The sequence below is a fragment of the Bidens hawaiensis genome, unplaced genomic scaffold (genome assembly GCF_021521415.1).
Source record: "Bidens hawaiensis isolate Kalapana, Puna unplaced genomic scaffold, B.hawaiensis_p1.1 tig00002977_1, whole genome shotgun sequence".
In the NCBI taxonomy this organism is placed as follows: Eukaryota; Viridiplantae; Streptophyta; class Magnoliopsida; order Asterales; family Asteraceae; genus Bidens; species Bidens hawaiensis.
Genome location: NW_027491160.1, coordinates 989116 through 1010951, shown reverse-complemented (window position 1 = coordinate 1010951; position 21836 = coordinate 989116). Strand labels below are relative to the sequence as shown.

The 21836-nt window shown below is 32.5% G+C and overlaps 1 protein-coding gene and 1 long non-coding RNA gene across 2 annotated transcripts; both read right to left on the bottom strand.

Annotated features, from left to right (window-relative positions):
- Nucleotides 1-8243: 8243 nt before the first annotated feature.
- On the bottom strand, nucleotides 8244-17278 carry LOC143621878 (uncharacterized). Its single transcript, XM_077093168.1, has 12 exons — nucleotides 17097-17278; nucleotides 16717-17041; nucleotides 15735-15768; nucleotides 15273-15615; nucleotides 14397-14617; nucleotides 12855-14299; nucleotides 12654-12761; nucleotides 9782-9848; nucleotides 9270-9661; nucleotides 9102-9177; nucleotides 8662-8771; nucleotides 8244-8558 (listed from the first exon to the last, which is right to left on the bottom strand). Exons 1-12 carry the CDS (start codon nucleotides 17276-17278, stop codon nucleotides 8412-8414), a joined length of 3450 nt encoding a protein of 1149 aa, XP_076949283.1. The 3' UTR covers nucleotides 8244-8411.
- A 2477-nt stretch (nucleotides 17279-19755) lies between these two features.
- On the bottom strand, nucleotides 19756-20264 carry LOC143621812 (uncharacterized). The gene is made up of 3 exons (XR_013151601.1): nucleotides 20185-20264; nucleotides 19915-20094; nucleotides 19756-19825 (listed from the first exon to the last, which is right to left on the bottom strand). It is a non-coding gene; the product is annotated as an uncharacterized LOC143621812 (long non-coding RNA).
- Nucleotides 20265-21836: the final 1572 nt, after the last annotated feature.

The window sequence follows — 21836 nt, the reverse complement described above, 5'->3', positions numbered from 1 at the left end:
CACGTGCGTTAATATTGTTGCCATGGTTCATCAGTCATTCATATTCTCAATGCAAGCATACCTTAATCAGGTATGTATTGCTACCCTCCTCCTTTGAGTCTTATGTTTTTATTGAAGCCAAATTGCCTGAACATAAATATATCTTATATATGACATGTAAGTAATCCATCTATATGTGAAATGGAAATAAAATGATCGGACAACTTCATCAATATAGCCATGAAATGAGTTATATATAAGAACATAATGTCATCATAGTGTAAAAACCTAAACATTATAAATACCTTCATGTGTTGGTATCAAATTTTATATGTGCATGAATGTTTAATGTTGACATACAAAAACATAGAAATGGAAACAAAAATTAAATCAACAGTATGTAGCTTTCCAAAATTCAAATTGAAAAATCATAAATAGGTTTGATTTGTTTGTTAAAAATGTAACATACTTTTAAAACAATTAGTATTATTAGAAGATGAAAAATTTTAACATAATTATGAATCATATTAATTGTTATGCTCACTAAGACTGGACGTAGTGGTTAGAATGGGGCGTTAAAAATGATGATGTGGACTTCTATTTCTCGCCAAACACCATTATACAATTTTAAAATTGGGAGTTATAGTATTTCTACGCCAAGACTATGGCGGCGCTAAAATGATGCAAATTGATATATTTTATGATTATTGGGAGCTCAACCTTCAAAATACAAAAAACCTAAAATTCTGGATTCCAAAATCAAACTCGGAGTAATTGGATATAATTTTGGAAATACAAAATAAAAAATAAAATAATAAATTAGAATCTTTACACTATATCAACCAACTTTTTTAACCATTTTCATCATATCAAAAATACCCAATTTTATTTCTCTACAATGTTCTGAATATCTGTGTCTATACCCGTACCGATTTAGTTTATTTGGTACGGGTATCTGTACTCGTTTTTATTGATTTCGGTATGGGTAAAATCGGGTACGAGGGCAGTATAGGTACGCTTGGTATTTTGTATACATTTGTAATATGTACAGATTTTATTGAGATTATCTACATTTAATATCTAAAATAAATCCTTAAACCGTATCATCATTGAGCGTATTAAGATTCACAAAGTATCGAACATATCATTGTATTAATAATTATGGTTTACTTTGGTATTATGGTTTGTTGGTTATAATATTTGTTTTGATTGTGGTATTAGTAATGTCGGGTACCTATACCAGTTTAGCCAATTTGGTACCCAGTCATGTACTCGTACATGTACCCAGATCGATTCAGCTTGTTTTTTACTTGTACCGGCGCCAAGATTGTTGGAGACTTGAAGAAAAAACGCGCAACAAAAGTGAGTACCGTACCAGTACCCATATCCATACCCGTACAGTTCCAATAAATTCGGTATGGGTATCAGTACTCAATTTTTATTGATTATCGGTACAAGTATAGGGATACTGTACCGATCTCATCCCACTATACATCTCTCTCTTGCAGCCATGAACCCAAACAACCAAAAGAATCTCGACGATGAACCATTTCAACCTAAACAACCCGCTTTACATAAACGTATGTGTCGCAAATGATCCTAACAACTCGTACTACTTTTACGTAAGCTCGGACGAAATCATTTATTGACATCTATGCATAACCAAACCTATACTCGTAACCTCACAACAAAGACCTCGCTTCTTTTTTCCCTTCTCAATGTATATCGGAGATCCAACCGCAACCTTCACCCAAAGATCGTGATATATTAAAGCAAAGGCAAAATGAAATTTGTGACAAATATCATGCCAGCTAGGGGTGCTCATAGTTCGGTTCGAAACCGTGAAACCGCCCAAACCGGTCATCGGTTCGGTTTAACGGTTAGTTTCAAGTTTCGGTAGGTCGGTTTCAATAATTTCAAACCGGAGTGAACGGTTTGGTTTACGGTTTATATCAAAAACCAACCGTACAAAGCCGGACCGGACCGTATAATATAATTATATATATTTAAATATTTTATGTTATATATATACATATATAGATATATAATTTCAATATTTATGTTAAATATGAACTGATGGTGCAAATGCAGTAGCAAGCTGCAATGAATTGGTTTTTAAATTTTCTTCATTAAAGTATTATACCTTAAATCAAGATATACTTAAATCAAGATATACTTTATGATCTCATGCTCAGAATCTCAAGCCACTTATTCCGATGTATTTTTATATTTCTTGACAGATTGTATTTAAACATGATCATGGACGAATTGTATTTATATATGTTAAACATTTCAAATTATTCGAGACTAAAACCGCGAAACCAAACCGTAATGAACGGTTTGGTTTAAGAGTTCAACGGTTTGGTTTACAAGAATCAAAAACCATTACCAACGGTTCGGTTCATGGTTTGACCCAAAAACCGCGAAAATCGGACCGTAAACACCCCTAATGCCAACCATTAGTGTATTTGTTCTTGTTTAAAAAAAATGTTCTTGTATCTTTTTATTTTTTTATTTATTTCAAATATCTTTTGTTTTTTTCCCTTATTTCAAGCATCGATTTTTTTTTATTCGCATGTGTTTGTAACTGTTATTTTATTAAACAGTTATAATATTTTAATGTGTGGTTTTATTATTTAAATTATTATGTTTATTAAATAGTAAAATATTATGTAAATAAAAAAATGATTGAGTAATAAATGCAGTTAATTAAAACCACTATATGTAATTTAAAAGGAATTTTAGTGAATTTATTTTTACCTATGTGATATCTATGTGGCATTTTAACTAAACAATTAGTTTAAACCACTACACATAGTCTAATTAAAATTAAGCGTGCAAATATTAAATGGCTCATTAATTTTGATTCTTTATGTAAATCTAGAAGACAAAGCCACAAGGGGGCACATATTAAATGGCTCATTAATTTGATTCTTTTAGTATGCAAATCAAGAAGACAAAGCCACACGAAAGAATAATATGAAAATAAATAAGAATTAGAACTATACTGATTAAACTTTTATAGATCAATAATCAAATTCATAACATACAGTGTTTACTAAAAAGAATCCAAATTTTAATTTTAAGACCGAATAAATTAAAAATGAAACTTATAAAACTGAGAAAAAAATTTAATTTTAAATCGAATAAATTGAAACGAAACTTAGAAAACTGAATAATTTTAAACGAAACTAACACCCAAAAAAATACAATCAAAACGAAACCATAAACCAATAAAAACCAAATAAAGAACCGGCAACCCTGTTCCAAACAAAACAAAAAGGTAAAATAAAAAAAACAACTAAAATCGGAAAAACCAAAACCGAACTGAAATGAAAAAAGATGGAAATACTACCCGAACTAAAACCAAAAAAACTAAAACCAAAAACCAAAGTGAAACCTGAAAAAACTATAACCGAACAAAAAATGGGTATGGGTTACATAATATGTGGACTGAACCAAAACTACACCCTTAGTTGATTACATTAAAGTGCATGTGTGAAACAAAAAATTTTCCATTAGATAATGCTAACTCTAAATTGAGAATTTCGATTCGAATTGTAACCCTAATTCAACATTTTCAATTTGAGTTCTAACCCTAGAATGTAAACAATAAAAAAATTAATTTAACATATGCACCATCAGATTTAGTAATTTAAATTATCAAATAACAAAAAATTCATACATAAACGATATAACAAATTGAAAATATGAAATTTATGCAAGCAAGAGTAATGTAAGCGCCATAAATCATTGACTAATTGAAAGACGACCAGAATATTGAATTTAGGGTTTGGAAAAGTAAAATAATAGAGGCAACAAGAACCATTACATGTTTGTTAATTGAACGACTGTAATTCATGGAAGAGACTAAGAATTGATGGTGGGCATCACGATTTAATCGATTTCAAAGGGCAATAGTGTAGAACAGGGCTGGCTCCGAGAAAGTAAAAAAAAAATTGATTCGAAGGCGAAAACTTTTTTGAGCCTTAAGTAAAAGGAGTATTTTGTTGTGTTTAAACAATTTAATTTTGATAAAGGCTTACCCGGTTATAATTTAGGTTGTGTAAAAAACTTTTGTATAAAAATAGGATTAAACATGTCTCAAATTAGACTATAACCCATAACCTTTTGGTTGGAAATAATACCCCTTTACCACTAGACCAAGACAGTGGTTGTTTAATTAAGTTTAAACACTAAATATATATATTGTTTTAATAAAAATACTATATAATTTAAAAAAAATTTCGGGCCTAGCGGGATGTCAGGCCTGTGGCCATGGATCACCCCGCCACACCTTATGGCCGGCCTTGGTGTAGAAGTATTCAAAAATTAAAGAAGAAGATGCTATGAGTGGGAGTTACAGGGTAGAAGAGGAAGCAGTGTGAGAAACAGAGTGGGAGCATGCAGAAAGAAATCGCACTGCTGAGATTTAATTTTAGAGACTTTATAGGGTCATGATTTTGAAGGAAAAAACAGTTACAATGATGTATGAGTTATTAAGGAAAGGGTCCATTTAAAAGATGATATTTTGAATTTAATTTTGAATTATTTAATGATAAAAAAAATTGAGAAGGCTCGATATGTATGGAAACTATTTAGATTGATCATTAAGAAGATGTCATTTATCCAAAATCTTATTGATCTATACATATATATATACTAGTGGAGTAGCCCGCGCGTTGCGACGGGAACACAATATTTCGGGCGCAACATAATTAGTTTAATAATTACAATAATTATGTAAATTTATTTTTCGTTTACATAATTCCTTAAATGAATATGCCCTGGTCGACTGATGAATTTAGCAAAAAAAAAACCTATCTATTGATTGAATAAATAGTCATATCTAATCTCTGGAATTAAAAAATGTTGGAATAGTAATCGATAGATGAGCCGGAATCGGAACAAAACAGACGACTTAAAATGGAATTTGATACGTAGCGATATTCATTGAATAGGCAGGTAGGAGAAACGATAATTGAATATAATACTTAGTCAAATGGGTTATTCGGGTTTACTCGAAACCCACTTAAAAGTACTCGGTACTTGACTTAGAGGTGGACAACAAAACCGGTTCCTACCCGTTTTTCGTAGGAACCGGTTCGGTTCCGTTTCAACCCGACGATCCGGGACCGGTTTGACATTTTTGGAGGTGGACCGGGTAGGAACCGGAACCGAACCGGAACCGGTTCTGGAACCGGTTCGACCGGAACCGGTTCTAGCCGTTGGAGTAGTTCTAGGCGTTGGGAAACGGTTTTATGGCCGTTTTTTGACCGTTGGGTCAAAAATGGCTGTTTTTTGGCTCCCCAAACACCCCACTACTAGTATAAATAGGTATTTGGTGTAATGGGTTCATCACAACACTCAAAACGCAAACCCGAACGCAAAAAAATACAAAAAAAACGCTATTACAACGTTCTGAGTTCTCTAATCTCTTGTTTTCTCTTCTTCTATATTCATATTTGTTGTTATGGCTGCCTCACAATCATCGGTTGGTCAAGGTTCCACCGCCGGACCAAGTTTCGTTCGCATTGTACCTCATAATCGTAATCAAGAGATTTGGTGCAATTGGGATTTGGTTGAATTGAGTGACCATTCATTGAAGGCTCGGTGCAAGTTTTGTGGGATTTATTTAAACCCACTTTCGAATTCAAATTTGAAGAAACACATCGAAAGACCGTATTGCAGGGCGTTGAAACAGATCGTCGAGTCGCAACAAACGCAAATGGATAGTGAAGGCGGAATATTTACATACCAAATTGATCGAGTTCAAGATCGTATGGCGAAGTTTGTGATTCAAGAAGCTTTGCCGTTTAGCCACTTCGACAACCCTCGCTTAACCGCCATGATTCGAGATACGCTTCAACCACAATACACTCACGTAAGTCGTCATACTCTTAAACGTTATTGTTTAAAATTGTGGAAGAAGGCCAAAGAGGTACTAATTGCATATTTTGAAAATATAAATACGGGAATAAACTTAACTAGTGATGTTTGGTCGGCTCCACATGGTCTACCCGAATCTTATCTTTGTGTCACCGCTCATTGGGTAGACCCGTCATCGTGGGAAATGATGAAACGCACCATTGCTTTCGAACTCTTTGAGTATCCACATACGGGAGATAATTTGTTTGAAATTTGAGATTATGTTATAAAAACTTATAAACTAGAAAATAAATTATTTTCAATTGCATTTGATAACGCGTCGAATAATACATCGGCGGTTGATAAATTAAAATTAAAATTAAAATATACGTCGATTTGCAATGGTGTATTTTTTCACTCAAGGTGTGTTGCACATATCATTAATTTAATCGTGCAAGACGGACTTGCTTCGGATGAGGTTACATCGGTTATAAACGATTTTAGAGTAATGCTACATGAAGTTTTTAAGAAAAGTAAAAAAAGACAAATGGATTATAGAAAATTTTGTAAAGATACGGGAAGAAAAGCTTTGGGAGCTAATTGGGATGTACCTCATCGATGGAATTCCACTTGCATAATGTTTCAAAGTGCTTTGAAACAAAGAGAAACTTTACAAATGTTTCATTCTAGTCTTGCCGAGAATGATTTGGCAATCCCCTTTTCAAATGAGAAATGGGAAATTATCAATGACTTATCGACTTTTCTTGAAGTTTTTAAAACATCAACTACGAAACTATCGGGAACGTATTATCCGACAAGTCCCTTGGTTCTTTCGGAGTTATTTTTAATCGTTAACAATCTTAAAGAATTTGAAAATAAAAGTCCAATGTTTTCAAACATCATATTACCAATGAAGTTTAAATTAAAAAAATATTTTCTTGAATTGTCACCGATTTTTACTTGCGCCGCCGCTTTAAACCCAATGTTAAATGTTACGGGGGTTGAATGTGTGATAGACGAAATTTTTTCAGCCTTAGATATGCATGAAGTTGACCCAAACTTTTCAACAGAGGCACAAAATGATTTTAACTTGAATTTTAAATTTATGTATGACTTTTATATAAATAAATATGGGTCAAACATACACATGCCTACGCCGGGGGGGTCTTCATCAAGTTCAAGTGCTACTAGAGTACGAGACCCCATGATTAGCCTTATGAACACCGTTCGCAACGTAACGGCTAAAAAACAAAGGGGTAACACCCCTTCAAGCGAACTAGGAAGGTATAGTGCATATGATTTCTCTACCGGTTTATCCGAAGAGGAATATGGCACTTTTGATGTTTTGGCTTGGTGGAAGGTAAAGGAAACCGAGTTTCCGATTCTTGCCACCATGGCCCGTGATTTACTAACCGTCCAAGCTTCTACGGTAGCTTCGGAATCCGCTTTTTCTCTTAGTGGCAGGGTAATATCGGTGAAAAGAACAAGACTGAATTCGGAGTCGGTGGAGATGTGCATTTGCTTAAAGGATCACTTGGACTCAATCGATCGTATTCAACACCTAACCACTCTCGAAGATGAAACACCACTTGATGTTCGAGTGCACGACGAACAAGAAGGCATTTCTACAAGTAATTCCGAGGAAGAAGTCGCCGCTCAATAATTATGACGAACAAGAAGGCTTTTCTAGAAATAATATGTCACAACTTTATATATATAAGTTTAATGTTTTGTTAGTTTGTTTTTGAAGATTTTAAAACATGTAACCTTTTTTTTTTGAACTTCTTAAAGTAAATAAAATGAATTTTATGTTAATTGTTTTGTTTATTTTTCATGCTATACAAATACGAATCGTAGTTTAGAATCCAAATCGCAAACGAAAAACGAAAAAAAAAAATTTACACTGTAACCGGTTGGAACCGGTTACGGTACAGGAACCGGATTAGGAACCGGTAAGAACCGGTTAGATAGGTTAGGGATCCGAGGGTGGGAGAACCGGTTCGGTTTCCTAACCGGTTCGAGCCTGAAACCGGTTTAAAAGGGTGTTTTGAATATAGGAGCCGGTTAGGAACCGGTTCCGGTTCCTAGTCCCAAACCGTTTTGTACATGCCTAACTTGACTCGTATTAGTTCGGGTTGTACTCGGGTTCGTTAGACTCGGGTTCGGGTTTTATGAGTACAGGTACTTTCGACTTCAAGTCGATAGTTATTTGAATCGGGTTGCGATTAAAAATGAAAACCCTACATTGGTGCAGTCCACACTCGAGCGCGGACGCATTTAATCATCTACTGCTTAATTTAATTGCTAATTTGTGTGATAGAAAAATTATTTGTGAGCCCCTGAATGAAGAAAATGAAATGAAAGCTTGTGTGTTGCAATTTAATGTTAGCAAAATCAAATCACTTGCTACAACTACTACAAGCCTTGATTCTAAATATAACAAATCTCTCATTTACACCTCAGTCATACAATCTTTTCTCTCTTTCCCTTCTAAACCACAAAAAAACAGCATCCATTCTCAAAAACCAAAAATAAAAAACATTATCTAATCTCCTCACCAACACTTAATTGTCGCGTCTCGTCTTCCTACGAGGGGCAGCTCCTGCTGGTGCAGCATCCTCACTCTTCTCTTCCTCTTTCTCTTCACCTTCTGCGAGCTTTGAATCCTCCGCTTCTTCCTTCTTCGCCGGTGCCACATTCACCTTCTTTGCCTGTAAACATCAAATTCAGTAAGTCAAATAGATTGACCAAATAACCGACCCACCCGACCTCATGAATTATTATATTCGAAGGCTAAGTTAGGTTGTTACTTACCGCTTTCTTCCCACCAAACGACAGCTTCAACAACGCGCTAACAATCACCACCACAACCGAAATGATCACACCAATTGTGATTTTTGGTTGTTTCTCGGCCTTCTCGATTCCTGCAATATCACAAACAAACAAATTTTAGTTTATTATGTCATCGTTTACCTTTAACTAAAAGCTTAACACAAGCCCAGGTTTTATATACCGAGATTGAACAGGCTCGCGAGCTAATTATTTATATTTATATGAATATAATAGCTTTTATTTAACATGTAACTATTAAATCCACTATACATATAAAATTTTATGTATAAATGAATATAAAAATAATAATAATAAACATATATAAATATGTAAAAGTAATTATATATGTATATGAATAAATAAAATTTTAATCTTTAGCTTTAGAAATAGAGCTTTAAACAAGCAGGAATAATACTAAGAACTTACCAAAACCGTGTCCTTGTGGTCACCCAAGAAAGACAGGTCAGCTAACTTGCAAAGAACATCAAACACAGTTTTCTGAAATGAAATTGAAGTAAAACAATTAGATTTAAAAAAATTGTAAAATAAAGAAATAATATTTTTTAGTCTTTTATAATTTGATTATATACCTGGATTCCCATGAGACCATCAGACCCTGCTGCTGCTTGTTCTTCTGCATTCTGTTTCTCTTCTTCAAGCTTAAGCTTCAACTTCCATGTCGTATCCCTAATTTCAGTTGCAGTTTTTTCACCACCCGCTATCAAAATGTTATCAAACAAGATTCCATCTTGCATGGTCCAGATCTCAATACCAATCGCAGCAGAAGGCTCAAAGTTGGGCTTTTCAAGCTTAAAGTAATCCGGGTTAGGAATCTCACGAGGCTTCCAGATACCCTTGCAAGCCGGGTTATCAATAAGTGGAGCGTACCATTTACCCTTGTAAGCTGGGTTCCTCTTTAACGGTCTCCTCCATTCACCACACCCTGGTGCAGATTCACATTTCGGGTTGTCGATTTTGGGTGCTAATCAAAACAGATTGTCAACAAGCCAAATTGATATGTCTTCACTATTTAAATCAAAAACAGGAACCTAGCCTGTAAAAAGTCTCAAATTATTAAATTAGAAAAGTAAACTTTAATTACCACAAGCTTCTAACAATAGGGAAAAAATTGGCTTGCTTGAAGTTGATCCTGTAAAAGCTTCTAATATCTACACAAAATAGATAAAAGAAATTATAAATGGAGACGCCTAAACATGTTTTAACACATATATGACTAATAAAAGAAATTATCAATCTTTCAAGATTTTTATCAAGAGCAAAATCTAAAGATCTCTTGTCAATTATCAAATCAAATGATATCAAGCTACTATGATTTTTGGCTAAATAAATTTGTGATCTTTCTTCTTTCAGCGGCTTATTAGTTTCTCTATACGCCTATAAAGAAACAAATTTCTACAAAAAATTATTAAATGAATATGACAATTATTATATTAAATTCTTTAACAAAATTCATAAGAAACACTTTACCATAACAATGGAATTCCGATCACCGACCAGAACCAAATACATCCATTGCAGCCCTTCATCCTTCTTCTAAAAGCCGAGGTTGCATATCAACCCTACGAATCAAATTGTCAGCAAATGAGAACCTTAAAAACAAAATTAACCCCTTCAATTCAAGTTTTACAATCCCTAAATCAGTTTAAAAGATAATCACAAACTAAGATATTGTTGCTAAACATATAAAAAAAGTGTTATGGCGAAATCTTTAAAAATTGTGACACTACAATGGCATATCAAAAGTACCCTAAACACAATTTGAGAGCAAAGAACTCACCAACAAATCGAAGAGAATGAACCCGACTAAGAGTGGATATGGTCGATTCTTATCATCTTCTACATATGAAACTTCAACTACAAATGTATGTTATAATCAAATTAGGTCAAATTAGATTCACATTATTTTACCTAAACTTGCTTCAATGATTCTACAGTGATATAACAATATTATCTTATATTTTGCATCAATACAAAATAGATAACTAAGATACAACAAAACATGTTAAATCCAATCATGTACTAATTTTCGAGGCAAAAAAAGCCCCAAATTGGATTGAATTGAAAGCATACACAACAATTAAACGTAACCCTAGAATCAATTGAATATGTAAGGGAAAACAGAGAAGGTAATGCGTACCTAGTTTTCGTGAGGCGAAGGTGGGGATATGCCACAGGGGTGGTGATCGACATTTGAAACCCTACAAATGGAATGTGGAGATGGCTGTGATTTAATTGAGCATTAGATTTGGGAGCTCGGGAATTGAAGGAGAAATTAATGCTACTTGTTAATGCTGATGATGCCTGATTGTTAATGATGGTAACGGAAGGATGGCTTGAATGCGCCGTAGATAATCAATTATGTAGGGATACTTGCCGGAGATATAAAGAGGGACGGAGATGAAAGGTCCCTATCTCTCTCTCTCTCTCTCTCTCTCTATATATATATATATAGGTCCTATATATATATGTTATAATGTAATATAGATATAAAAATAGATATATTAAAAAAATACATTCTAGCTTCTTCTTATAAGTTTATTTTTCTATTTTCATAAATAACAAGTCATTATTGAATTTTTTTATTAATAAAATAATTCAATAATAAAATAAATATTTAACATTAAATTTAATACATTTTTAGTAATGTTTTAATTACATGTTTTTACATATACATTGAATACATTAAAATATGTTGTGTAACCCTGATTATTTTTAAGAGATGGTCATACTTGTATCTTGTTGTTTTAAATTTTATATATTTATTGGATGATTTCTATATTTCCACCTGTGATGGCTACATGACAATTTGATTCACTTTCAAAATTCATATTCTGACCAATTTTGCAAATCTAGATATTATCAAAAAATGAAAGGTATCGAAATCAAAATGGATAACATTATGCCATATCCAACACATTTCATATTAACCTATTATCGATCAAATAAGTAATACTTTTTTATTCTATTTTTGAGTGTTTGCGTTTATTGATTTTAACATAGTCTTAATAATAATGTATGTTTTCATATATTTTAGATTTTTCTCACCATTTCGTCCATCCCAAAGTATCTATGTATTCCAAGTCTTTATCCTCTTTACATCAAGGTTTGTAATTTCATATTTTATTACTTTTTAAGTTACCTTCACTATAAGTTGTTTATAGCATGATCCGAACACACTTATTATTATGAAGAATGGCCAAAAGTCAAATTAAGGTTAGCGGGTCCACCGAACCTATTCTTTAAACGAATATAATATTCTAGCGTTTCTTGTGGTGTTGATTTTACTATGCTCTATTGTGATTGTGAAACATTTTTGTAAAGGAAAGAATGATACAACAATTAGAGACGTACAAATATAACTATATATGATCGTTCATGATAAAAAAAACATTTTAATTTATGATTCTCTCTCTCTCTCTATGTGTGTGTGTGTGTGTGTGTACTAGGCTAAAAGCCCGTGTGATACACGGGTAAAAAAAATGCAAAATTTAAAAATAAAAATATAATATAATACATTAAATTTGATATTATACTTTATTAAGGATTTATGTTAAGACAAAAAAAAATCATAAATGAAGTCACTAATAAGAAGATTTGTCAAAGTTGTATAATAATACTATTTTTACGTTTTACCTTTGTTATTAAAAATGCAATTGTTTGTTTTACTTGAAGGTGAACATGGAAGCAAATGCATTAAGAAAAAAAATAACAATGATAAGAGCTACATTAAGAAAAGCAAGAAATATTTTTGTTGTTTTTGGTTATCTATGTTTAAAATTATTTTTATACCATATTCATATAGATAATATTTGAAAAATTGAATATCAAATAAATATGTAACCAAGTAAATTATATAATTCATAAATGATCAAAAAGTATTTACAAACTTATAAGTTAAATATTACATAAAAGATGCTAAAGTAATTACAAACTTATTACAGATTTCTGAATACTTCTTTGTATACAACATTTAACGTTGTATTTGAAAGATTGTCATCACTATCTAGAATAAGAATCTTCAAACCGTCTCGCCTCGTAACTCTTGATAATGCGACGTACAACTGACCATGTGTAAAAACTGGTTTTTTCAAAAACAAACCAACTCTTGATAGTGATTGTCCCTGACTTTTATTTATGGTCATTGCAAAACATACAGCAAGGGGGAGTTGTCTTCTTTGTAGCTTAATGTGGAGTTTTTTGTTTGTAGGTATCAAGGTAATTCTAGGAATATAGTGACGCTCTCCGATGTTACTTCCAGATATAATCTCTACTTGTATGACACGATTTCCCAATGACACTACCTTTAATTGAGTTCCGTTACACAATCCACTTTTTGGGTCAATATTTCTAAGAAGCATAACCGGAACACCTACTTTTAATACCAATCTATGGTTTGGCAAACCTGAAGCTTTAAATCCATTAAGAATATTAGGTGAGCATAAACTTTCATCTAAATTCTCATTAATCATTTCAGTTGGACAGATACTATCTGAACTTAGATATTCCCTTTCATCTCCTGGAAATAATGAGAGCAAGCGCTCGTTAATTTCATGAACAACATCATTTTTTGGAGTCAGTATTGCTCTTTCGTGAAAGAAATTTGGCCTTTGGAAATTATCGAGAATAGATGGATATACAAATTCTATTAGATCAGAAATTGGATCTATTGAATCTTTGATGAGAAGGTCTTCTGGTATTTTTATAATTGCTTCACCCGTATTTGGACCACCAACATTACCCTCCCCTATATCCAAAAGCCAATTTGCAAACAACCTTGTTTGTTCTATTTGAAATGAGTCGTTTGAAGCTATCAACCTTAAATTTTTTGTTAGTTTAAGCACCTTGCAGTTCATCCAAATATAAGACGAACTTAAAGAGGCATTTACAATTTGTTGCCTGCTTCCACCGGGGACAACTGGTAGTATTTGTCGAAAAGCTCCTCCAAAAACTATTACCTTTCCACCAAATGGTAAGTCAGATGATTTTCCAGATTTAGATGAAAATATGTCTTTTAAGGATCTATCTGAAGCTTCAAATCCATGTTTATGTATCATTGGTGCTTCATCCCAAATAATGAGTGATGTTTCATGTAATAAGCGTGCAAGATCGCTGTCTGGCTTTATGTAACACAATGAATCCTCAACTAAATTTATAGGAATGGGAAATCGGGAGTGTGCAGTCCTTCCTCCTGATAATAAAAGAGATGCAATCCCACTTGACGCGACACTTAAAACAATTTTCCCTTCAGATCTTATGAATGCAAATAAGGTCTTCCAAAGAAATGTTTTTCCCGTCCCACCGTAACCATAAACAAAAAAGACGCCTCCTTTATTCTTACCCACTGATGTGATGATTTCTTCATAAATAAGTCGTTGTTCATCAGTCAGTGAAGAAAAAAGCTGAGCAAACTCTTGAGCTAAAATCTCCTTGTCGTAAGCTAGTTCTTCACTAAATAGGAGATTATTTGCGGAAGAGATAGATTCATGATCAGGAAAAGGCATTGTTGAAAACCTTTTTAGACTGGAGTTATTTCTAAGAAGAAACTTTTCAAGTTCAAACAATGTAAGGTTTTTAAGCTGTTGTTCATTAAGTACTAAACCTGAAAGTGTTGTTAAAAATAGTCTACATTAATTAAATATACTAATTTTGAAGTATACTTATAACATCAAATTGTAAATAATTTTAATTGTTGATACCTGGATTCTTTAAAAGAATACGTTGGTGAAACAGAATGTCATCTGAGAGGTAATTCCATGTTCTTTCCCATACAATTTCAGGTCTAGAGATACTCTCAGACATTAACATCGTAACAAATAAACTTCGTAAATAAGAACCACTGCCTGTGAAACTTGCTTCTGAGATTGCTTCAATGTATTCATTGTCATCATCCAAAAGGCCATACGCGTAACATGCATCCCTAAATGTAGGATATACTACATGATTGACTGTTTTAATTTCATCGAATGTTCTTGGACCTTTTACTTTGTTTAACAAAATTCGTAAATAATACTCTTCACCAAGAGAGGGAGAAACAGAATGAATTCTACCAATTGAAAACCCTTTTTTTGCTTTTTTCCCACATGCGTTTATCGACCTTCCAAACAAACTTTGTAGGAAACTCAACATAACTTAGTTTACGTGCTTCTGGGTAAGTTTTATTGGAGTTCATCCATTCTAAAAACATGGAAGCAGCCACTGAAGGTTTATCTAAGACATCGTCTATATCATCTAAGTCTTCATATATAACTTGTTGTTGTCCTGGAAGATGAAAAGGAAGCCTAATGACTGAAGGGTTCCTATAATGAATGTCATAAGAGAAAATCCGCCATGATGCTTCGCATGCAGATATGTATCTACAACTATAGTAATATTTTATTTCATCTACCGATTCTTGATGGTCATGTTGTTGATTGCTTGGTACAAAACAAATAGAGGCCCTATCATGGCCTTTGTTTATATATTTGAACAAATATTTGATTGAACCAGCCTGATTGCACCACTCCACATTGATGTGTGCTTGATATCTTTTTAAAAGTTTTTTGTTATATGGAACAACGCTTCTGTTATCTAACATGATATTTGACTTGTCAACAAAGCGTCCATCATTACGTCTTTTGTATACAGGATAACCTTCACCGCCTATGGATGTAAATTCACGGAATTTCTTCGGAAATTTTTTAGAACACTTTCCATCAATTATGCATGGACAGTTCATATTTTCAATGCCACAAGGACTATGATTCATGAACTCCTTTACAAGATAATACAATTCTGGATCTTCAACTTTGTCAGGCAATTCAGCAGAAATGAATGGATCAATATGGTTGACTGTTGGAAGCTTGTGATCGGCATGCATAAACAAGCATAGATGAGCATGAGGCAACCCACATTTTTGAAACTCCACCGTATATACAACTAAAAAAAATGAAAATAAAATAATAAAAAGAAAGTTGATGATAAAAAAATGTTGTGAAAATTATTAAAATCATGAATAAATAGATTATATTTGCTAAAATTTATATGAAGTAAAGTACTGATTTTATCTCTAAGCATGAGACATGCTTGAACCTTTTAGGTACAAAATTTTGTGTTAAAAAAATATGGATATAACCTAATTATACATGTTATATAAATATTAATAGTAAAATATATTGTACGGCTTATGTATGCAACCCTTAATGAGTTAATTTTGATGTTATATATGTAGGTGTGTTTTATATGAAAGTGTTTATCACTTTATATATATTTATAAGTAAACCTAAATAGAATTAACCATAAATACAATAATAAAAGTAGTTTTAATGTATTACTTCATTATCAATAAACATGTAAAAACCGGTGAATAATAGAATGATGATTAAGATACCTCCTTGAACTTTTTCGAGTATTGCATATCCTTCAAGTCCTTAATCATGGCATCCAACTTTATTTTAAATATTCTACATAAAATATCAGGCCTGTATTCTGCCTTGAGCGTCGTGTCTTCAAGAAACCTCTTAACTTCTGGCCACTTTGGGTTACATGTGATTGTTATGAAAAAATCTAGATATCCATACCACTTACAAAGCGACATGGCATCCAAATAGTTTTGCAACATGTACCGTGAACTACCAGTAAAAGAGGAAGGTAATATAATGCGCTGACCGATTTTCGAAACATCATTGTTTCCTTGATTTTTAACGGACCGTAGATTCTCGTAAGTCTCACATCTTAGTTTCTTTTGTTGGTTACGTATGTAAAAGAGTCTTTCGCTTTCAATCATAGTATACTCATCTACCAACAATTGTTGAAAAAGCCTCCTCGCATTTAGAGGCAAAGAAAAAACATTAACTCTGTCTTGGCTTCTGTAAGCAAAGAACTCCCTCATTGTGCATGTGTGCCTTTTAGTTTTGTTTGAAGTAGAAACATCTCGATGAAGGATGTCTATTCTATAACTATCGTCACCGTACGGATAAAGTAGCGGATATTGAAGCGGTGAATACGAAGGATGTAGTTCGCTTATCCGCTGAATCGTACCTGATTTGGTCTTGACAATAATATCTCTAGGTTCCAATGGTTATCAATGTCTCCAACTATTAAAGCTGCAACTTCGGAAGCGGTAGGCAAGTTATATGTCCTTCCATCTTGCTGCCTTTTTGCAATAAGACGTATCTTTAGATCTGCATGAGGATTGTTTTTAAAACAATCTCGTGCCATTCTATAAGATTTAACCAACTCATTATGTGAATCTAACATGACCTTCAGATCTTGAATAATCTCAAGATCTATAATGTCTGAACTTGATGTTGAGCCATTGTTGATTTCACTGATTAGAATATGTAACACAGCAAGTAAGTAACGACTAAAAAATTGAAAATAAATAACCAGGTTAATTATTAATCATTAAGCGAAATTACCCTAAAGCTCCATGTCTATTTGCAACTTCATTTTCGGTGTCATATATATACAACTGAGAAAATTTAGGCTTTGATCCATCCGTTGGTAGCAGACTTCCAATAGCATGGTAATTTTCACCACTAAGTTTAAATACAAACGGAGCATTACCTCTGTTAATGGATGAATCAACTTTACCACCCATTGAGGTAAAGGAAAACATTGAATTGTAACGACGAATGTTTTTCAAAAAACGTTTGCTTTTTGAATCTGAACAACTAAAAAGACTTTTATAATTAGATGGCGGCTCCTTCAAATCTGGAAGTTTAACTTTGCCGTAACCACAACATAGAGAAAAGCTTGATTTGGAGAGTTTTTTATTTCCTCGTAATGCTTCATTCTTCCACAATTTTGCATGACATTTGTCACATATATGACTTTGATCACCATGATCCAAGTAATCTGTTAATGGTTTTTCTAAGTTTTATTACCATCCTATTATATTGCAATATTGTATAACTTAGTTCAATAATAAATCAATACATTCGGTAAATTGAATAGTACCTTTTGATTTACCAGAGAAAATGTCTTCAATAAGTTGTCAATCATTATGTTGATCTTCTTCTATTAAAGCTAACGAAATTTCTTTTGAAATATTTTTGTTGTTTGACTTGCATATACCCTTCAATTGTGAATTATTGAATGAAGATGCTTGATTATTTTTTTCGGGCGTGCATATACCTACGAAGGAAGTAATATGTAACATCTAGTATATATATTTAAAAACCTCTACTATTATATAATTTCAAGGTAAAAAGTTTAATTTAAAATATATGCATTACCTAGTATAGTTTGCTTTTTTCGATCAGTAATTTGTTTTCTGATGTATCGACATAATTTGGGGGTGGTATGACCATCATTGCTAATTAAAGCTGCAAAACATAAAGTTTGGAATTAACCATAACTATTAAAGTAATTAAGTTGGTTTTTAAAAAAATACAACATGAATCATTACTGAGCACGAAATGTTATTGATATATATGACTATTTTAAAGGATAGTGAAACTCAAACAAAAAAAAATGCTTGCATGTGAATGATTGAAAATGTAAGGTGTATTATATTATACCGTTTGTAATGTCTGATAGCGGAAGTGTAGCATGTGCTTGTAAAGAAGTAACATTGTTGTGATGATATGGAATTGATCTATAAGGACTAACAACTTCATTCAAATACGCGAGACTTCCGGTAGTGGTTAATTTCTTTGAGGTGACTTCCATGTTGTGCAAAGCTGTTATGAAAAAAAATATATTATCAAAAAATGTAAATTTATTAAAAAATGTTTGTATTTAACTTGAAATTAAGTAAATATTCTTTTAATATGAAAAAAATATTTATAAAACATCTTACCTTCAAAGTTGTTGGATCTTTTTTTATCCATCTTTTCTTTTCTGATTAGTCTCTTTTCTTTTGAATCTATACGAAATTAAAGCATACAAATTATGATTTAAAAATTAAAAAAATAGTAAATTTATACCATTTGTAATGTTAGATAATGGACTTCTGGTCTGTACGCTTGAAGAAGCAATATTGGTATGTTCAGATGGATTTGATACATAAGGACTAAGCAAAACCTCCATAATCTGACAACGGGTTTATAAATGTGAAATGTAAATACAACCAAAACCTCCATAACCTAGTAACAGGTTTATAAAGTGTTGAAATATGACCTTGACGTTGCAACCAGAGTTGAGTACTTTTGATCGTTTGGCATCCAAATATAATTTTCTTCTCTTTCGCATAAGCTTTGTATATAAATTTCTAACGTTTGTATCTGTGAAAAATTTTAATAGCTTTTAAAATTTATAACACGTAAACCTAATAATTAATAAAGGACTTTGCAATTGCAAAAAAGTTTATAATATAATACATATTAATTCTTTGGAAAAAGTTTATTTAAAATAAACATAAGAACCAGTAAGAAACCAAATATCCAACCAATAAAGCATCACATAAATAACCAAACGATAATAATAGTTTAACCAAATGTTACAAAAGTTACTCCAACATAAGGAAATGAAATTCCTAACAAAATGATTTAAAAGTTCTTAAAACCATGAAACTAAGTGCAAAGACATTTAAATAGAAAACGACAATTAAACATAGAACATTAAGTTTTGAAGACATCATTTTTCAATCTTGGGAATAAGAAGAATTGGCTTGCCATCAGAACGCGGCTTGATGGTAGACAATTGGCCAATATCCTCAAGATCAAAACTGTCAACCAAGTTTTTCTTAAAATCGGGATGTTTTGACTTCCTCTTAAATGTTGCAGCTTCACCAACATGGCTTTTTTTCAATGCATTTTTCATTCAAAGTTTTTGGCAAAGGAGTGCCATTATAAGCCATGGATTCAACTATGGCCTAAACACAAACATAACAAAAGTGTCACAATATAATTCAACATAGAATAACTTAGGCAATAATAGTTTAAAATAAAATATCAAATTAATAAAATGGATTTCTATTTTATGTAAATATACCTTTGAGTTGCTGGTTTGTTTTGATTCAACAGCAAAGAATCCCACAGTAAGATCATCAGATTGAAGAGCCTACATTGTAAGTCAAATATTTAGTATCATAAATTTAAGTAATGAAAAAATTAACAGTTCATACAAGGCATACCTTCAAGTCAACAGTTCCTTGTGAATGGATATCATTGTTTTCATTACCAATGGAAGTAGAGTTGTCCACCTAAATATTAAAAAAAATATAATATTGATTATTAAAAATGATTATGATGAATAAATGCAAGTTAATGAACCAAAAAGCAGTAGTACAACCTCAACATTGTTGGCCTTCTTTTCGAGTTCAGCAATGACATCCTCGTCATCAGTTAGCTTGGTAATGCCAAAAACTGAGAAACCGTTATCTAAGTTGTATTGTGAGATCTCAATCTTAAAAGCATACTTTTTTCCCAAAAGGACATCAAATTCAGTGAGAGAGTCGCCGTTATTAATCCCCTATGATGATATATAGAAAGATAAACGAAGAAAAATTATAAAAAAGCAAACATAATATTGTATGTGTAATAAGCAGTTCTCAAGACTTACATATTTATTGACAAGAGCTGAGGCGGTTGTGTTGAGAAGTTTGCAAGCATCACGGTCAAATAATGTCAAAGAAACAGTTCCGGTTGAGTTTTGGACAGCTAATGGAACTCTAAACCTAAAAAGTATATTGTATTTAAATCGGTAAGCAGTATAAACACAGTGAAATAAATAATAGTATTAAGATAACTTATGAATTTGTTAATACCTTTGCAAATAGTGAATGACATTGTTATTGCAACTTTGGTTTTTGCACTTGTAAACGTCCTCCTCGTCAACCAAAACGCCAACAGTTTTTTCTTTGTCACCAGTTTGTTTGGTAACCTTCCGGTTACAAGTTTTACAAGCCAAATAATACCAAGGCAAGTCTTGGGGTATCAACCGAACTGTCCCAATAATTACAACAGATTTGACCTAAAAAAATATAATTATAAGTTATAAGCACTTAGAAAGATTAGCAATTATTATAGTAAAGTAATGTATATAACCTGATGCAGATTCAGTTCTGCGATGTTGTTGAATTCAGATCTTACAACCTATTCATCATACAAAGATAGAAACATTCCCGACAGCTTAGAAGATTGAGTGGAACATGAAGAACCAGCAGACTTTTGGAGAAGGATGTTCAAAAAAACATCAAGTGGTCAATAAAAGTAAATAACAAAATGTTAAAAAATTATTTTCTTAGTATTGAAGTTATGATACCTGTTTCGAAAGAAAGTGATTTCATCAATGTCAGAGTTGATGAAAAGCTTTGAAACACTGAAACAATTGTTGACAAAACCAAATTTTCCAAAGTACTTCAGTGTACCAAACTGTAGGATGACAACAATGAGACCATGTTGTTCTCTGTTTTCCCAATGCACAAGTATCATATCAACATAAGAATCCCACAACGTCAAGTAAACTTTTTGCATCCTTCAAGAAAGTAATTAAAGAAAACGTTCAAAAAATAGTTGTTGACAGTTGATATTTATAGTTAAATGATTTAAGAAAAAGACATATTGTAGATCTTGAAGAACGACAATCAGTTTCTTTGCATCTATTCCCCTTTGTGTTTTGACTTTCTTAGGGTTCCCAACATCAGCAACAAAACCAATTACATCTAACAAACAACCACTAAATAATTATAATAAACAAATAAGTATTTTAAGTTATAATGAATAAAACTGATATTTTTTATTACCTAGAGGTTGATTTTCAGGAATGGTTTTTTCAACGATACACTTAAAGTTTGTGAATGAAAACCCATATGTTGGACCAGAGAATTGATTGCATGGGTAGACTTCGGTATCACAATAGACTCCTAGCTTGCTTTGGTTGTCAACGTACTTGAACTTGGACTCATTTAAACCAATTGTTGGTTTCACAATGTAGTAACTGAAGAAACGTGGATCTACTCACTGGTAGCAGATCTACTTTCCTCGGGTATGATTAAACTGTTTCACCGATGGTTCCTCTGAATCCGTGTTCTTCCACCTACAAAATGAACAGCGCCGTTACTTACCCCTCAGAAAGGGACAGAGGGGTCCTCTTTGGGGTAACCCTCCGGCGTGAGAATCAGTATCTTTGTGGAGAAGATAATAAAGTGTGAGTCAGTGAATCTCAAGAGTATTGCTGAATCGCTGAATACTCTTGATTGTGTGACTGTGTGT